This window comes from Hemiscyllium ocellatum, chromosome 23 (assembly GCF_020745735.1).
Source record: "Hemiscyllium ocellatum isolate sHemOce1 chromosome 23, sHemOce1.pat.X.cur, whole genome shotgun sequence".
In the NCBI taxonomy this organism is placed as follows: Eukaryota; Metazoa; Chordata; class Chondrichthyes; order Orectolobiformes; family Hemiscylliidae; genus Hemiscyllium; species Hemiscyllium ocellatum.
Window position 1 is genome coordinate 50,439,285 of NC_083423.1, and position 13,193 is coordinate 50,452,477.

Below are 13,193 nucleotides of genomic sequence, written 5' to 3' on the forward strand. Positions count from 1 at the left end.
TTAAAATTTACAATGACATGAGATGGCAAGATTTAAGTTTTCCTGTGCAGTGAGATTTAGAGGGTTAATGATTTTTGGTATTTCTTATAACTATTCAGTTGCTATTTTTAAATCAAGTTCTGTGCTTATGTTTATGAAATAAACTGGCCTGGATTTTGTCATGAGAATAGTGTTGAGATCAGTAATGCCAACTATTAAGGAGTAAATTGGACAGCAATCTCCAGACACTGCAGTGGTGTCATTAAAAATATAAATTGGGCTATTGCATTCAATGATCCCTATTGATCAAGTGTCTTCATTTTAATGGTACCAAACTGAGGGATTCAATTCAAGAAAAGTGTGAAGTTTTGTATTACTCTTTCGTGACTATGTAAGTATGCTGGGTAATGTCAGCGCTTGGCCATTAAATTTTTAACAGCATATGAATCATCATTACTAACAAACAGCCTCCCTGGCCCAGAAAATTACTTTGGAGTCTCATTTCTTCCTATTTTCGTTATTGTTAGGGATCTAAAAAGGTTTAACTTCATCGTTTTAATCTTCTTTATCTCTCAATCTCATTTTTTTTTTGTCTCTGTTTTCTGTGCATTGTTTTCTATTGAATAAAATTTCCCAACCTAGAATTTGAGGGTCAGACTCTGCAAATCTCAATTTAGAGATTAGTCAAAGAGATACATCATGTTCACATAAACTTAAGATCTCTTCGCTGGATATCATTCTGATTTGATAATTACTCAGCCCAGAACAACAAATCATAAAAGATCTGTGAGAAGTCTGAATGTTATGATAGCACTGTTTGCCCACTTTTGGAATATTGTGTTCAGTTTTGGTCACCCTGCTATTGGAAAGGTATTGTTAAACTTGAAAGGGTGCAGAAAATATTTACAAGGATGTTGCCAGGGTTGGAGGGTTTGAGCTATAGGGAGGGGCTGAACAGGCTGGGGCTGTTTTCTCTGGAACGTTAAAGGCTGAGGGGTGGTCTTATGGAGGTTTATAAAATCATGAGAGACATAGATAGAGTGAATAGTCAAGGTTTTTTCTCCCACAGGGTAAGGGAGTCCAAAACTAGAAGGAATAGGTTTAAGGTGAGAAGGGAACAATTTAAAAAGGACCTAAGGGGCAACTTTTTCCACACAGAGAGTGGTACATGTATGGAATGAGCTGCCAGAAGAAATGGTGAAGACTGGTACAATTGCAGCATTTAAAAGGCACTTGGATGGGTATATGAATAGGAAGGGTTTGGAGTGATATGGGCCAAATGCTCGCAAATGGGACTAGATTAATGTTGAATATCTGGTCAGCATGGACGAATTGAACCCAGGGGTCTGTTTCCATGGTGTATATCTTGATGACTCCGTGACTCACCTCAAAACTACAGATATTGATTTTAAATTAATATTCATAGGCATTATGAAGAGACTTCATTATTCATATTTTTGAGGTTTCATGTTTGATTGATTGTGGGCAGTGGTTTATTTGGAATGTTGAGATACCTGGACTTTTTTAAAAAGGGTCACTTAAAAGATATTGGCACATTTTATGAAAGGGATGTTTTGCAAGTCAAATGGCTGAAGTTAATTGCTTGGGCTTGTGTACTATGAATCATAAGCCTGTGTTTATGGAACTAAATCTTGGTTGGTTGTTAATTGCAGTTCAGATGGGATATAGCCTGATAGAGGCAGAGCGACCCAGCTCATTCTGTACTTTCTGAGAAAGTCCTTTCAGAGTCCAATGTGTGATTCGAAAAAAAAATGACGTGGCTGTTCTCTTGAAAAGCTTTTAAATACACGACAATTCCTTGAAAAATTTCACTTACAAAGTTTCCAAAATCAGTTGCCTGTATTTAGTGGTACATCTCCATGTGCCAGGATGCTAAATGTAAACTAGATTAAACAGTTTTGCTTCAAGAACTAGCAATTACTGGCCAAAGTATTTCTTTCAAAATTAATCTCTGCAAAGAAAGTTCTTCAACTTCCTTTTTTCATGACTGGGTGTTGATGTATTTGTGTTGGAGGGAAGTGGGGTGAGGATTGTTTAGCAGAGTAAACAGCCAGACTTTCCTATTTCGAACTGTGTTAAGCAGCTTTATGTCTTTGCAATATGTAGGAGCAAATTACTGCAGATGCTGGAATCTGTACTGAAAACAAAAAATGCTGGAAATCACAACAGGTCAGAGCTCTGATGGAGAGTCATCTGACCTCGAAACGTTAGCTACCTTTCTCTCTGTGGACGCTGCCTGACCCACTGTGCTTTCCAGCATTTTTTGTTTGCTGAATATGCTCTGTTTCCACAAGAAACCATCAGCATTATTGTTTATTAATAAGACCTGGCTAATGATCCATTTATTGCAAACCCAATATAGATAAAGCATATAATTGGCCTTTTTGGTAACTGGATAAAATATTTAAATTTTGTGTTTTAAGATGAGAGAATGACTCTTCTCCAATCTTAGTTGTAGCATAGGTAAATAGCAAAATGTGGTGCAGTGCATCAAGCTGGTGAGAATATAAGCATTCCTATGTAATCCAGGCAAAAGGGGTGTATTATAGCACTACCACTGGTAGGAAGGTATTACAGTGTGACAAGTTTACATGGAGAATTCCCATTATAATTACAAAACTCAGAATTTGAAATAAATATACAGAAATAAGGACCAAATATACAATTTTCATTTGCTCATGAGACGAGGGTTTTACTGGCCTGGCCAGCATTTGTTGTCCATCCCTAATTGCCCTCAAGAAGGTGGTGGTGAGCATGCCCCCCTTCCTGAGCTGTTGCAGTATTTGGGGTGTAGTGATGCTCACTTACAATAGAATTGTATTCAAACATAAGGTGGGTGACCTTAGCCAGACTGAACAGACAGCTGGATCTGATGGAATACCAGGGAGTCAACTGGATCTGATGGAATATCACTTCTGCATCACACTCAATGTCCGTCCCCTGTGACTTCCCTGGAGAGGACTATCAGTTGGAGATAAAGCCAGTTTGGCACCCATACCATCCAGTGGTGTGTTAGGTTAGAAATGTGCAACAAGATTCTCATCAAAGGTATAAAAAGATTTCTTCTTCATTTTGGGTGAATTCTGCCCTTCATTTTCCAGGATAAACCAATTCTTGCCCCGGAACCTCTGCTATTAGAAGGCCTGGAGCCAATATTTACACAATTAAGCAACTGGAATTTTCCCATCTTTGATCTTGTCGAGATGACGGGCTCCAAGTGCGGCCGAATCCTCAGCCAGGTGAGTGTGCCTTTCTGTTGTGCTGGAGTATTGATATTCTTGTGATGGTTACAGCACAGAAGAGAGCTATACCATCCATCATGTCCGTAAGACTGACTTATCCAATCTCACCTGTCTGCCTCTTCCCTGTAGTACTGAAAATACAGTGTCTTCAGATAATTATTTAATTCACATTTGCAAACCACTGTTGAATCTGCCTCCACCATGTTCTCAGAGAGCGCATACCAGATCCTAACTATTTATTGTAGAAACAGTTTTTCCACATATCGCCTCTTGTTCTTTTGCATTTTACCTTAATTTGGTAGTTTCTGGCCCTTGGTTCTTCTGCCAATGGAAAGGTTTTTACCATATCTACACTACCCAGATTCCTCATGGACTTTGAATACCTCAACTCAGTCTTCAGATCCATAACAATGAACAAACTGCTTCCACTGATGTAGTTATTGAAAGTACGCACCTTTCTTTTGGCCGCATGTCTCCTATGCAAATTTGGTTTCTTTATCCCTGATCAAAATACTTTTTTTAAAACAGAGTAGATAAAAATTAGGTCTTTTCCCTCTCTCAGAAGGTTATGTAGCTACAAAGGAAAGAGGTGTGCGGGTAGGAATGAATTGGAAATCTCTAACCATGATGTTTCAACCACCATGATTTGTGGGACGGGCTGATGTAATAGATAGTCATTTTCTTCCCATCAATGTTGCATGTTTGTAAAATTTTGTACAAACTGGTGAATCTCTTCATCTGAAACTGATGGCCCGGTTTGTAGGATCTGGGGCGTTAAGTGGAGCTTGTCTTGAACACATAATAGTGGTTCTCAGGTTTCTGGAACATACTGTCATGCTAATCAACAGCCTCTCATGCCAGATCTTGCTTTACTCACGAACCCTTCATGGTCCTTGTGGCCTCCAACTTGAACTTTTGCATAAAGCTTATGCAGGCAAAATTCACCATATCCGCTGTAGGATTTACAGACCATGAGTAGTGGTCCACAAGCGTACAGGCAACATTGTGCAATTCATAGAATCCGTACAGTGTGGAAACAGGCCATTTGGCCCAATAAGTCCACACCCAACCTTCCAAAGAGTAGCCCACCCAGACCCATTCCCCTATCTTATTGGATAGTTTGGGAATATTAGAGTGCGGAACCAGGCCATTCAGCCTTCCACTGGCCTGTTTCTCAGTTCACTTTATCATTGATCTATCTTTCAACGTTCCTCCTTCTCCTTCCCTGGCCCAAGACACATCTCCACCATGTGTACAGCAAGGAGGCAGGTTCCAAATCCAAATCCCACAGCGTTGACACCAATCTGATCCACATCAATCGTTCAGCCTACTGAACCAACTGGCTGCATAAGAGGCTGAGTTGCTATCACAATTCACATTTCCGCAACATGCAGTGGTTGGCGTTCTAGGGAATGATGTTAAAGAGGCTCCAATTTCTTTCCATCACACGACTAACCAGAGATCATAGAATCATTGCAATGCAGAAAGAGGCCATTCAGCCCATCACATCTGCACTGACCCTCTGAAGAGCATCCTACTAAGGCTAATCCAGCTAACCTGCACATTGCCTGGACATTACAGGTGATTTAGCATGGCCAATCTACCTAACCTACACATCTCTGGACTGTGGGAGTAAACTGGAGCACCCAGAGGAAACCCAAGCAGACACACAGAAAATGTACAAACTGCACACAGAGTCCCCCAAGGTTGGATTCAAACCAAGCTTCCTGGTGCTGTGCAGCTGCAGTGCTAGCCACTGTGCTGCTCTAAGATTTTCCTGTTCTTGCTACCTACCAAGGATTCACAAGTTGATACACAACCAAATATGGAAACAAAGTAAGGTAGTGTGTCAAAGAAGAGTCGTATTGGAGCCAAAGCATTCATTCTGTTTCTCCACAGAGTGCCTTAAAGGAGGGCAAATTTTCATCTGGGAGTCATGCACACTTTAAAAAGGCAAATATGCCAGACCGAATGGGTTTCTCCAGCACTTCCTTTCTTTACTTTGATCCTCAACCTGTTTGAGCACATTTTAGAGCGGTAGAGATATACCAGCACAGAAACAGACCCTTTGGTCCAACTCATCCATGCCTAACCTAATCTAGTCCCATTTGCCAGCACTTGGCCTTTATCCCTCCACACCCATACTATTCATGTACCCTTCCATGTGTCTTTTAAATGCAATTAAATCAGCTTATATCACATCCTCTGGCAGCTTATTCCATACACACACCACCCTCTGCAAGAAAAAATTGCCCCTTGGGTCCCTTTTAAATCTTTCCCCTCTCATCTTAAACCTATGCCCTCCAGCTTTGGACTTCCCTACCATGGGCAAAAGGCCTTAGCTATTCACCCTATCCATGCCCCTCATGGTTGTATAAGGTCATCCCTCAGACTCCAGCACTCCAATGTTTATAGCCCCAGCCTATTCAGCCTCTCCGTGAACCCAGCAACATCCTTGTAAATCTTTTCTGAAATTGTTCAAGTTTAAAACTCTTATGGCTGGGAGACCAGACTTGAATGCAGTGTTCCAAAAGTGGCCTCACTAATGTCATGTACAGCCGCAACATAACTTCCCAACTCCTATAGTTAATGCTCTGACCAGTAAAGGCAAGCATACCAAATGCCATCTCCACTATCCTATCTATCTGCAACTTCACTTTCAAGGAGCTATGAACCTGCAGTCCAAGATCTCTTTGTTCAGCAACATTCCCCAGGACCTCACCATTAAGTGTATAAATCCTGCCTTGATTTACTCTACCAAAATGTAGCACCTCACATTTATCTAGATTAAACTCGATCTGCCACTCCTTGGCCCATCTAATCAAGTCCCATTGTGCTCTGAGGGAAGCTGTCCACTACACCTCCAATTTTGGTGTCATCTGCAAACTTACTTACTATACCTCCTATGTTCACATCCAAATCATTTATATAAATGACAAAAAGCAGTGGACGCAGCACTAATCCTTGTGGCACTCTAAACTGGTCACAGGCCTCCAATTTGAAAAGCAACTCTCCATCATCATCCTCTGTCTCCTACCTTCAAACCAAATTTTGTAACCAAATGGCTTGTTCCCCTGTATTCCATGTGATCCAACCTTGTTAACCAATCTACCATGTGAAACTTTGTTGAATGCTTTACTGAAGTCCATATAGATCACATCTACCACTCTGCCCTCATCAATCTTCTTTGTGACTTCTTCAAAAAACTCAATCAAATTAGTGAGACACAATTTTGAACATGCTTTCTTCAGCCACCAAATCCAACCAGGGGCGTTGAACCCAGAATGTTTAGTGTTGAGTCTGGGATTCTACTCACTGTACCACAGGGCATCCTTCATCTACCCACCCGTTATCCATTTCTATTGTTACTTTTCCATATCAAGTTCAATCCTGAGAGTATAATAAATGTATTCGACAAATTTCATACCTGTGATCACTTACCTAGCCCTCACCGCTGAGAATCTGAGATGCCATACAAGGGAGAGGAAATTAAAGACTGCAGTACTTCCTTGCATATGCCTTTCGTTGATTAGAATTTATTTCCAGTTCTTTTCTTTAATGTGAGTCAGTCACTTGTGTGTGGAGGTGGGGAGAGAGACAGAGCTTCAGAAATCAAAAGTACGAGGAAGAACTTCTGAGATAACGCTGTTTTGACAGTGCACTTTGTCTGTAACATCACTGAAAAGTTAGGAAGTGGTATTTTCCAGAATGCTTATGTCAGTTGGCAATAGTGCAATTCTAGCAGGAATCGGTTCTGCACATGTGCAACATCCACACCCGTCCCTGTGCCATTCTGCGCGTGTGCAATGTCCACACCGGTCTCCATGCTGTCCTGCACATGTGCAACGTCCACACTAGTCTCTGTGCCGTTCTGCACATGTGTGATGTCAGTTGTTGGCAGACCAGCTTTTTGAGAGAGATAGAGTACAGAGAGCTTTCTTACATTTTTAGAATGTACTGTGTTAAATTTACTTTTGTTTCATTAATTAATATGATTTCAACCTTCATTCAGAATGTGCTGTACCTTGTGTTAGACTTTTGGTTAACTTTTGAGCGTTTGTGGGTGATTGAATTTGCTGGTCTGCCCCGAACCCCACTTTTCCCACAGTCCCCTTTATTTCTAATCAGCGATTTTCTATCACGCGAGGTTTCACTGGAATGCAACTACGGTGTTATAAAAGAATTACCGTAATGGAAATCTCTGGGGAGGTTACAGGAAGTGCCAGGCTCTGTCTCTAAGCTGTATTCCATTTTTATCATCACCACTTTCTCAAGGACGGGGAGATATTGGGCAGTTTTGACAGTGACACTCAAATCCTGAACATGAATAAACAAAGCAGGTTACAGTCAAATTAGTGTTTCATATCCCTGCAGGAATTGAGAATCAGTTAACTCACTGCTGTATCTTTAGTCTGTGTTCCTGATGACCTGAAATCAATAAGAGGGGAAACAAAAACAACTGATATGTCCTTGTTTTGGACTTCATTCCAGCGCTGGATGCACTAATCAAGACATTTGATGCAGAACAAAGAGGACTCGACACTTACAGCTCAGGGCTTTTGCTGCTCCAATTGGAGCCTTTTTTTTCAATGGAAGGTTAATGAGAGCAGTTTATTTATTCAGGAAATGCTGAATTTCTTTAGTGCCTTCATTATTGAGCACCTTTGGTCGTGCAGTAATTTAGAGTCGAGAACTTTATTGATAATTTGCAAACACTGTGCAGTATCCCAAGGTTATTCAGATACTAATTTGTGCTTGTGATCCACATGTTGTTGACTAGAAATAATTGGAGCAGAAAATAAATGTCACCTCGTTCCTGACCTTGTACAGATGCGAAAGGATGTTACTTTTCCTTGTGGCATGGTCTTAGACAGCTTTTGTTTATTTTGATGTGTGTTAGATTCCAATCTTAATGGATTAGACTTTTTTTTTTCAATCTATTGCAAATAAATTTAAGCCATTTCATTTGTGGAGGATAGCATTAAGAATCAGTTCATTCAAACGGGAAAAATGGAAGCCAATTGGCAGAGGACAGTTAGAGATTTGAGGGATCATTTGGATTGCTATTGTTATTAAAAGGAGCATACTTCAAAACTGTCTTTTTCACATGTTGTTCTACTCACCAATCAGGTAAATATGGAATGATATGTGGAGAACTGCCTGTAATGACAATTTGTAATTAATATGTTTTGCCGTCTATGTATGAGAGAGGTAACACCAAGTCCATTTCTTATAGGAGAAAAAAAATCAATTAACAGACCTTCAATCTACACTCCGTCTAGCTGTTGATGACAGTGTAACTACTCACCAGTCCCAGTTTGCACTTCCATTGAATCATTCAAAATAAAAATTCAGAAGTAATGCATGATACTTGGCTGGTCTGACATTGTATCCAACATGCTTATCATCATAACTCAGGGTACTTGAATCTTTCAGTCCCACCATCCCCATCTGCTGGCAATACCAAATTCTCACATGATTTGGAGATGCTGGTATTGGACTGAGGTGGACAAAGTTAAAAATCACACAACACCAGATTATAGTCCAACAGGTTTATTTGGAAGCAATAACTTTCGGAGTGCTGCTCCTTCATCAGGTGGTTGTGGAGTATTTATCGCAAAGGTTTACAGAGTGATGTAACTGAAATTATATATTGGATTGTTTGTTAAGTCTAGCATCTTTTAGAATGATCATGTCAGTTTCAGTTCTTTCATATGTAAATTGCAAAACGTTTTAAAAAGTTGCATTCTCAAATGAACTTTAACAATTGGTGTTATGTCAGCCCAGATAGTGCATTGAAGGTCTGGTGCTTTGTATGAGTCTGTCTGTGCCATAATAGTCAGACTGATTCTAATCTAAAATACAGATTTACAGAATCTTACATGGAGTCATGCAGTTTTTGAGCAAAATAAAATGTAATTCTGCATCCCCACCACACACACACACACACACACACACACACACACACACACACACACACACACACAGACTCACAAACAATCCAGGTCTTTTTCAACATATAATTTCAGTTACATCACACTGTAAACTTTTCCTATAAATTCTGAGTCTTACAATCTTAACCTCCACAACCACCTCATGAAGGAACAATGCTTTGAAAGCTAGTGCTTCCAAATACACCTGTTGGACTATAACCTGGCATTGTCTGATTTTTAATTAAGATTCTGACATGTTCCATTCATATCTTTTCTCTCATATGCGTTGTACAATAGACAACCCTATCCTGCTCCTAGATGTAGACTTTAACCTGAGTCTGACCAAAGACAGATATTTGGACATTCCTATCCGTTTCAGAGTGGCAGATGGTGAGGACTTTCCTCAACAAAGTTTGAGATATACTGATGCTCACTGTCAATGGTGAATTTAATTATTATATAGACTTGTGTAATAGTCAAATTTTTAAAGACTATTTTTTAAGATTAAATTTATGGGGTTACCTATTACATAGATACTACTTTTGAGGGGCTGAAATTCATGCTACATTCCAAAATACCATATTATTAGCAGAAGCCCAATTGATCTCAAAGCGAATGAAGCAAATAAACACAATGAATTACGATAATTCAATGAGTGCGAGAGGGGAACTGAGCTCAGCTGAGCTGCACACAAAGGGAGATTGTCACCTGACTCTGACCTGATGCGTCTTCAACTTTCGTGCCAAATTCTTCCATTTCCCTCCATTTTCTCCCATCTGCTGTTGTTTTTGTGTTTCAAACCAACATTTTAAGCTTTTATTTCTGATCTTAAAAAAGTCAGACATTTAACTCTCGCCGATCATTGTAGTTGTGAGAAATCGTCAACAGCTACATGGTAATTATAGTGAAGTAAATGCATATGGGCATACCTTATATGGGAAATGATGGTGTGAGAAACTTTGTATCACACTAATCATAGGGCTCATTCAATAATGAACTTAAGAAATCCGTAGCCTAATGTTGGTGTGAATTGTACATCAAAGTACACAATAGCTTGAAAAAAATAATTAATTCCCTCATCGTAATGTTTATTTACCAGATATTACCTTGATTCACAAATGTTGATCTGTTATCTGTGAAGAACTGAGGTCAAATTTTACATTAGACAAATGGAAAATTTCAGTTATTTTGGCCAAACATGGGGGGTCAACTTTTACATGAGTTTGACTGTTACTCAAGTATAGATTGTATTAGCACAGGTTCAACTCCTTGGATCAGAAAGACACAGCCTACGATGGTGTGGGAATATAGCTCAGTCAGACACTCAGAATAGTGATGCCACACATACTTATGTACACTCATGTATGTCAATGTTTCATGCACAAAATGGTATTCACATGCACACTGTCACATGTATTTTATATAAAATTTACATACAGAGCACGTCAGTTTGTACACTGCTGATAATGTTCAGTATTCACAGGATACAGACATATAGATTTGTTGCCTTAGTAACTTTAAGCTGTTATTCAGAGATGGAAAGAAGCTTGGTCAGTTTACCTCTGCTCACATCAGCAGCTTAGACCCATATCAGAAGACAGCTACAGCAAAAGCTTTATGCTGCAAATGCTTTAATAACAAGAGAACATATTTAAAAGAAGATCTGTTTTATAGCACAGAGTAATTTGTGGTATGTGAAGTAGGTATCTTTGATATGTGCACAGAACAGAATGCTTGGAAACAGAGTGCATCGTAATATCATAATTGTGCTGAGCTTGAATTGTCCTGCTGCCAGTGCTGTGCTTTTAAAACACATTAGAGTTGAATTTCTTACAATCTATTATGTTAATTTGTCGGTGTTCATTAAAATTCTTGAAGCAATTTGTTGCCATATTGGAAACATACTATTCCAGACAAGCAAAACACAAATGCATTTTTGTTGGGTGGGGGGTGAATGGATTATACATATGACCCAGGAAGGTCACATCGGGTACGTAAATTTGCAAGAAAAGTGGGATCTCATTGGCATTTTCTGAGTTGTTGTCAGTAATATATTCAGACCAATTGGAAAATTTGGATATTGGAGCATCTCTAGTCTATAGCTGGTTCACTTCCATTCTTTATTGGTTCCTTCCATTCATCGATGACTGAATCTCTCTCTTGGTGCAGGTGGCGTTCAGACTGTTTGAAGACACTGGACTTTTTGAGATATTTAAAATCCCATTAAAGGAATTCATGAACTACTTCCATGCATTAGAAAATGGATACAGAGACATCCCTTGTAAGTATTTTACTTGCCTTTCTCGAAAAAGAAACCCCAAAGTATTTCCTTACCTGTTAATGTGGTCTGGAGGTGCAGGCAGCAGAAGAAGGATATAATAGTAATCGCCTGATCCTAACCTCAAGCACTGAGTCGATCTCGAGGGAAACACAAGGTCAAGAAAACAGGAGGGTCAGAGAAGTGGGATTGTGTCACAGAGCCCAATTTCTGTGCCCTCTGAGCTAGATTTCTGCTAGAAATGCAGAGTCAGTCAAACTATGTTTTACCATTTAATGCAACACCACCATACATCTGAAACAAAAAACAGAAGTCTAGCAGGTCTGGCAGCATCTGTGAAGAGAAATCAGAGTTACTGTTTCGGGTCGGGTGACCCTTCTTCAGAACTGATGGGAAAATGTCGATTTGTATGCAAAGAGAGTGGTTGGGAGTAAATGATGGGTGGGGATAGAGCCCAAAGAGAGAGAGAGGAACGTTGAACAGCCAAAGGAGTGGATAACGATCTGGTTAGGAAAGCGCATGGTGGTTAATGGAAACTGTAAGTGGCTAACAATCTGTAGTGTGCAATGGGAGCCTATGTAATAACAAGGCCTGATGGGTGAGGATTGCTGACTGGTACACGGAGAGTCCAGGCCCTAAAATTATTGAACTCAATATTGAGTCCAGAGGGCTGCAGGGTCCCCAAGCAGAAAATGAGATGCTGTTCTCTCTTTGGACTCTAACCCTAGTTATCATTTACTCGTTACTCCCTACCCTCAACCCATCTCTTGCATGTAAACTGATGATTTCCAAGCTACCATCCGTTCAGAGGAAGGATCACCGAAACAATAACTTTGATTTCTTTCCACAGATGCTGCCAGACCTGAGCTTTTCCAGTAACGTTTTTTTTTGTTTCTGATCTACAGCATTTGAAGTTCTTTCTGTTTTAACCATCATGCATTACTTTGCTGCCATCATCTTTTTGTTTGGTCCGTGGAGTATTGTGAACAAAGTGCTTCCTATATTTGGCTTGTTGCTTTATCAGAGTCAAAAAATGTGGTGAAAGAAAAGTACAACAGATCAGGCAGCATCTGAGGGCATTCCTGATGAAGAGCTTATGCCCGAAACATCGACTCCCCTGCTCCTCAGATGCTGCCTGACCTACTGTGCTTTTCCAGCACCAAACTTTTTGACTGCGATCTCCAGTCCTTACTTTCTCCTTGTTGCTTTATCAGTCTGGTACAAGACAGCATAATACATACTCACCCCAGTAACGTGCGTTCCCCAGGGTGTACATAAGTGCACAGTAGGAGACCATTGTGGGTTCAAGTCCTGCTCAGGGACTTGAGAACAAACTTCATGTTGACATACTGGTGCAGTACTGAACGTATGCTGCAGTATCAGGGATAACATCTTTCTGCTGGGATGTGTGCGTGCCATCAATGGATGTGTAAATGATCAATGAGGAGCACTGGTGTTCTCCCTGAAGTTCTGGTTAATATTTATCCCCAAACAGCACCATTCCACACGTTTCTGTTTGTGGAATCATGCTGTGTAAATCAGTTGCGACAGTTCCTACATTCCAACTGCAGAGACATTATTTAATTTGTACTTTAAAAAAAATTCAGGAAGTCCACTGTACTTCCAGAGGTAACATCAGAGGCAAGCACACAACAAACTTGCAGTATATTGACAACATAGCACTTCTCACAGAATCTGAAGAGGTCCAACAAAATATTGCAATTCATGTAATATTTAGGA

At 40.0% G+C, this 13,193-nt stretch overlaps 1 protein-coding gene across 3 annotated transcripts in view; it reads left to right on the forward strand.

The window, feature by feature from the left end:
• Window positions 1–13,193, forward strand: part of pde3a (phosphodiesterase 3A, cGMP-inhibited) — a 481,350-nt gene that overhangs the window by 421,332 nt on the left and 46,825 nt on the right. For all 3 annotated transcript variants that reach the window (XM_060842973.1, XM_060842975.1, XM_060842976.1), the window contains 2 exons: window positions 3,102–3,239; window positions 11,345–11,456. In XM_060842973.1, the coding sequence (XP_060698956.1) occupies window positions 3,102–3,239; window positions 11,345–11,456 (250 nt within the window). The remainder of the gene's footprint in view (window positions 1–3,101; window positions 3,240–11,344; window positions 11,457–13,193) is intronic.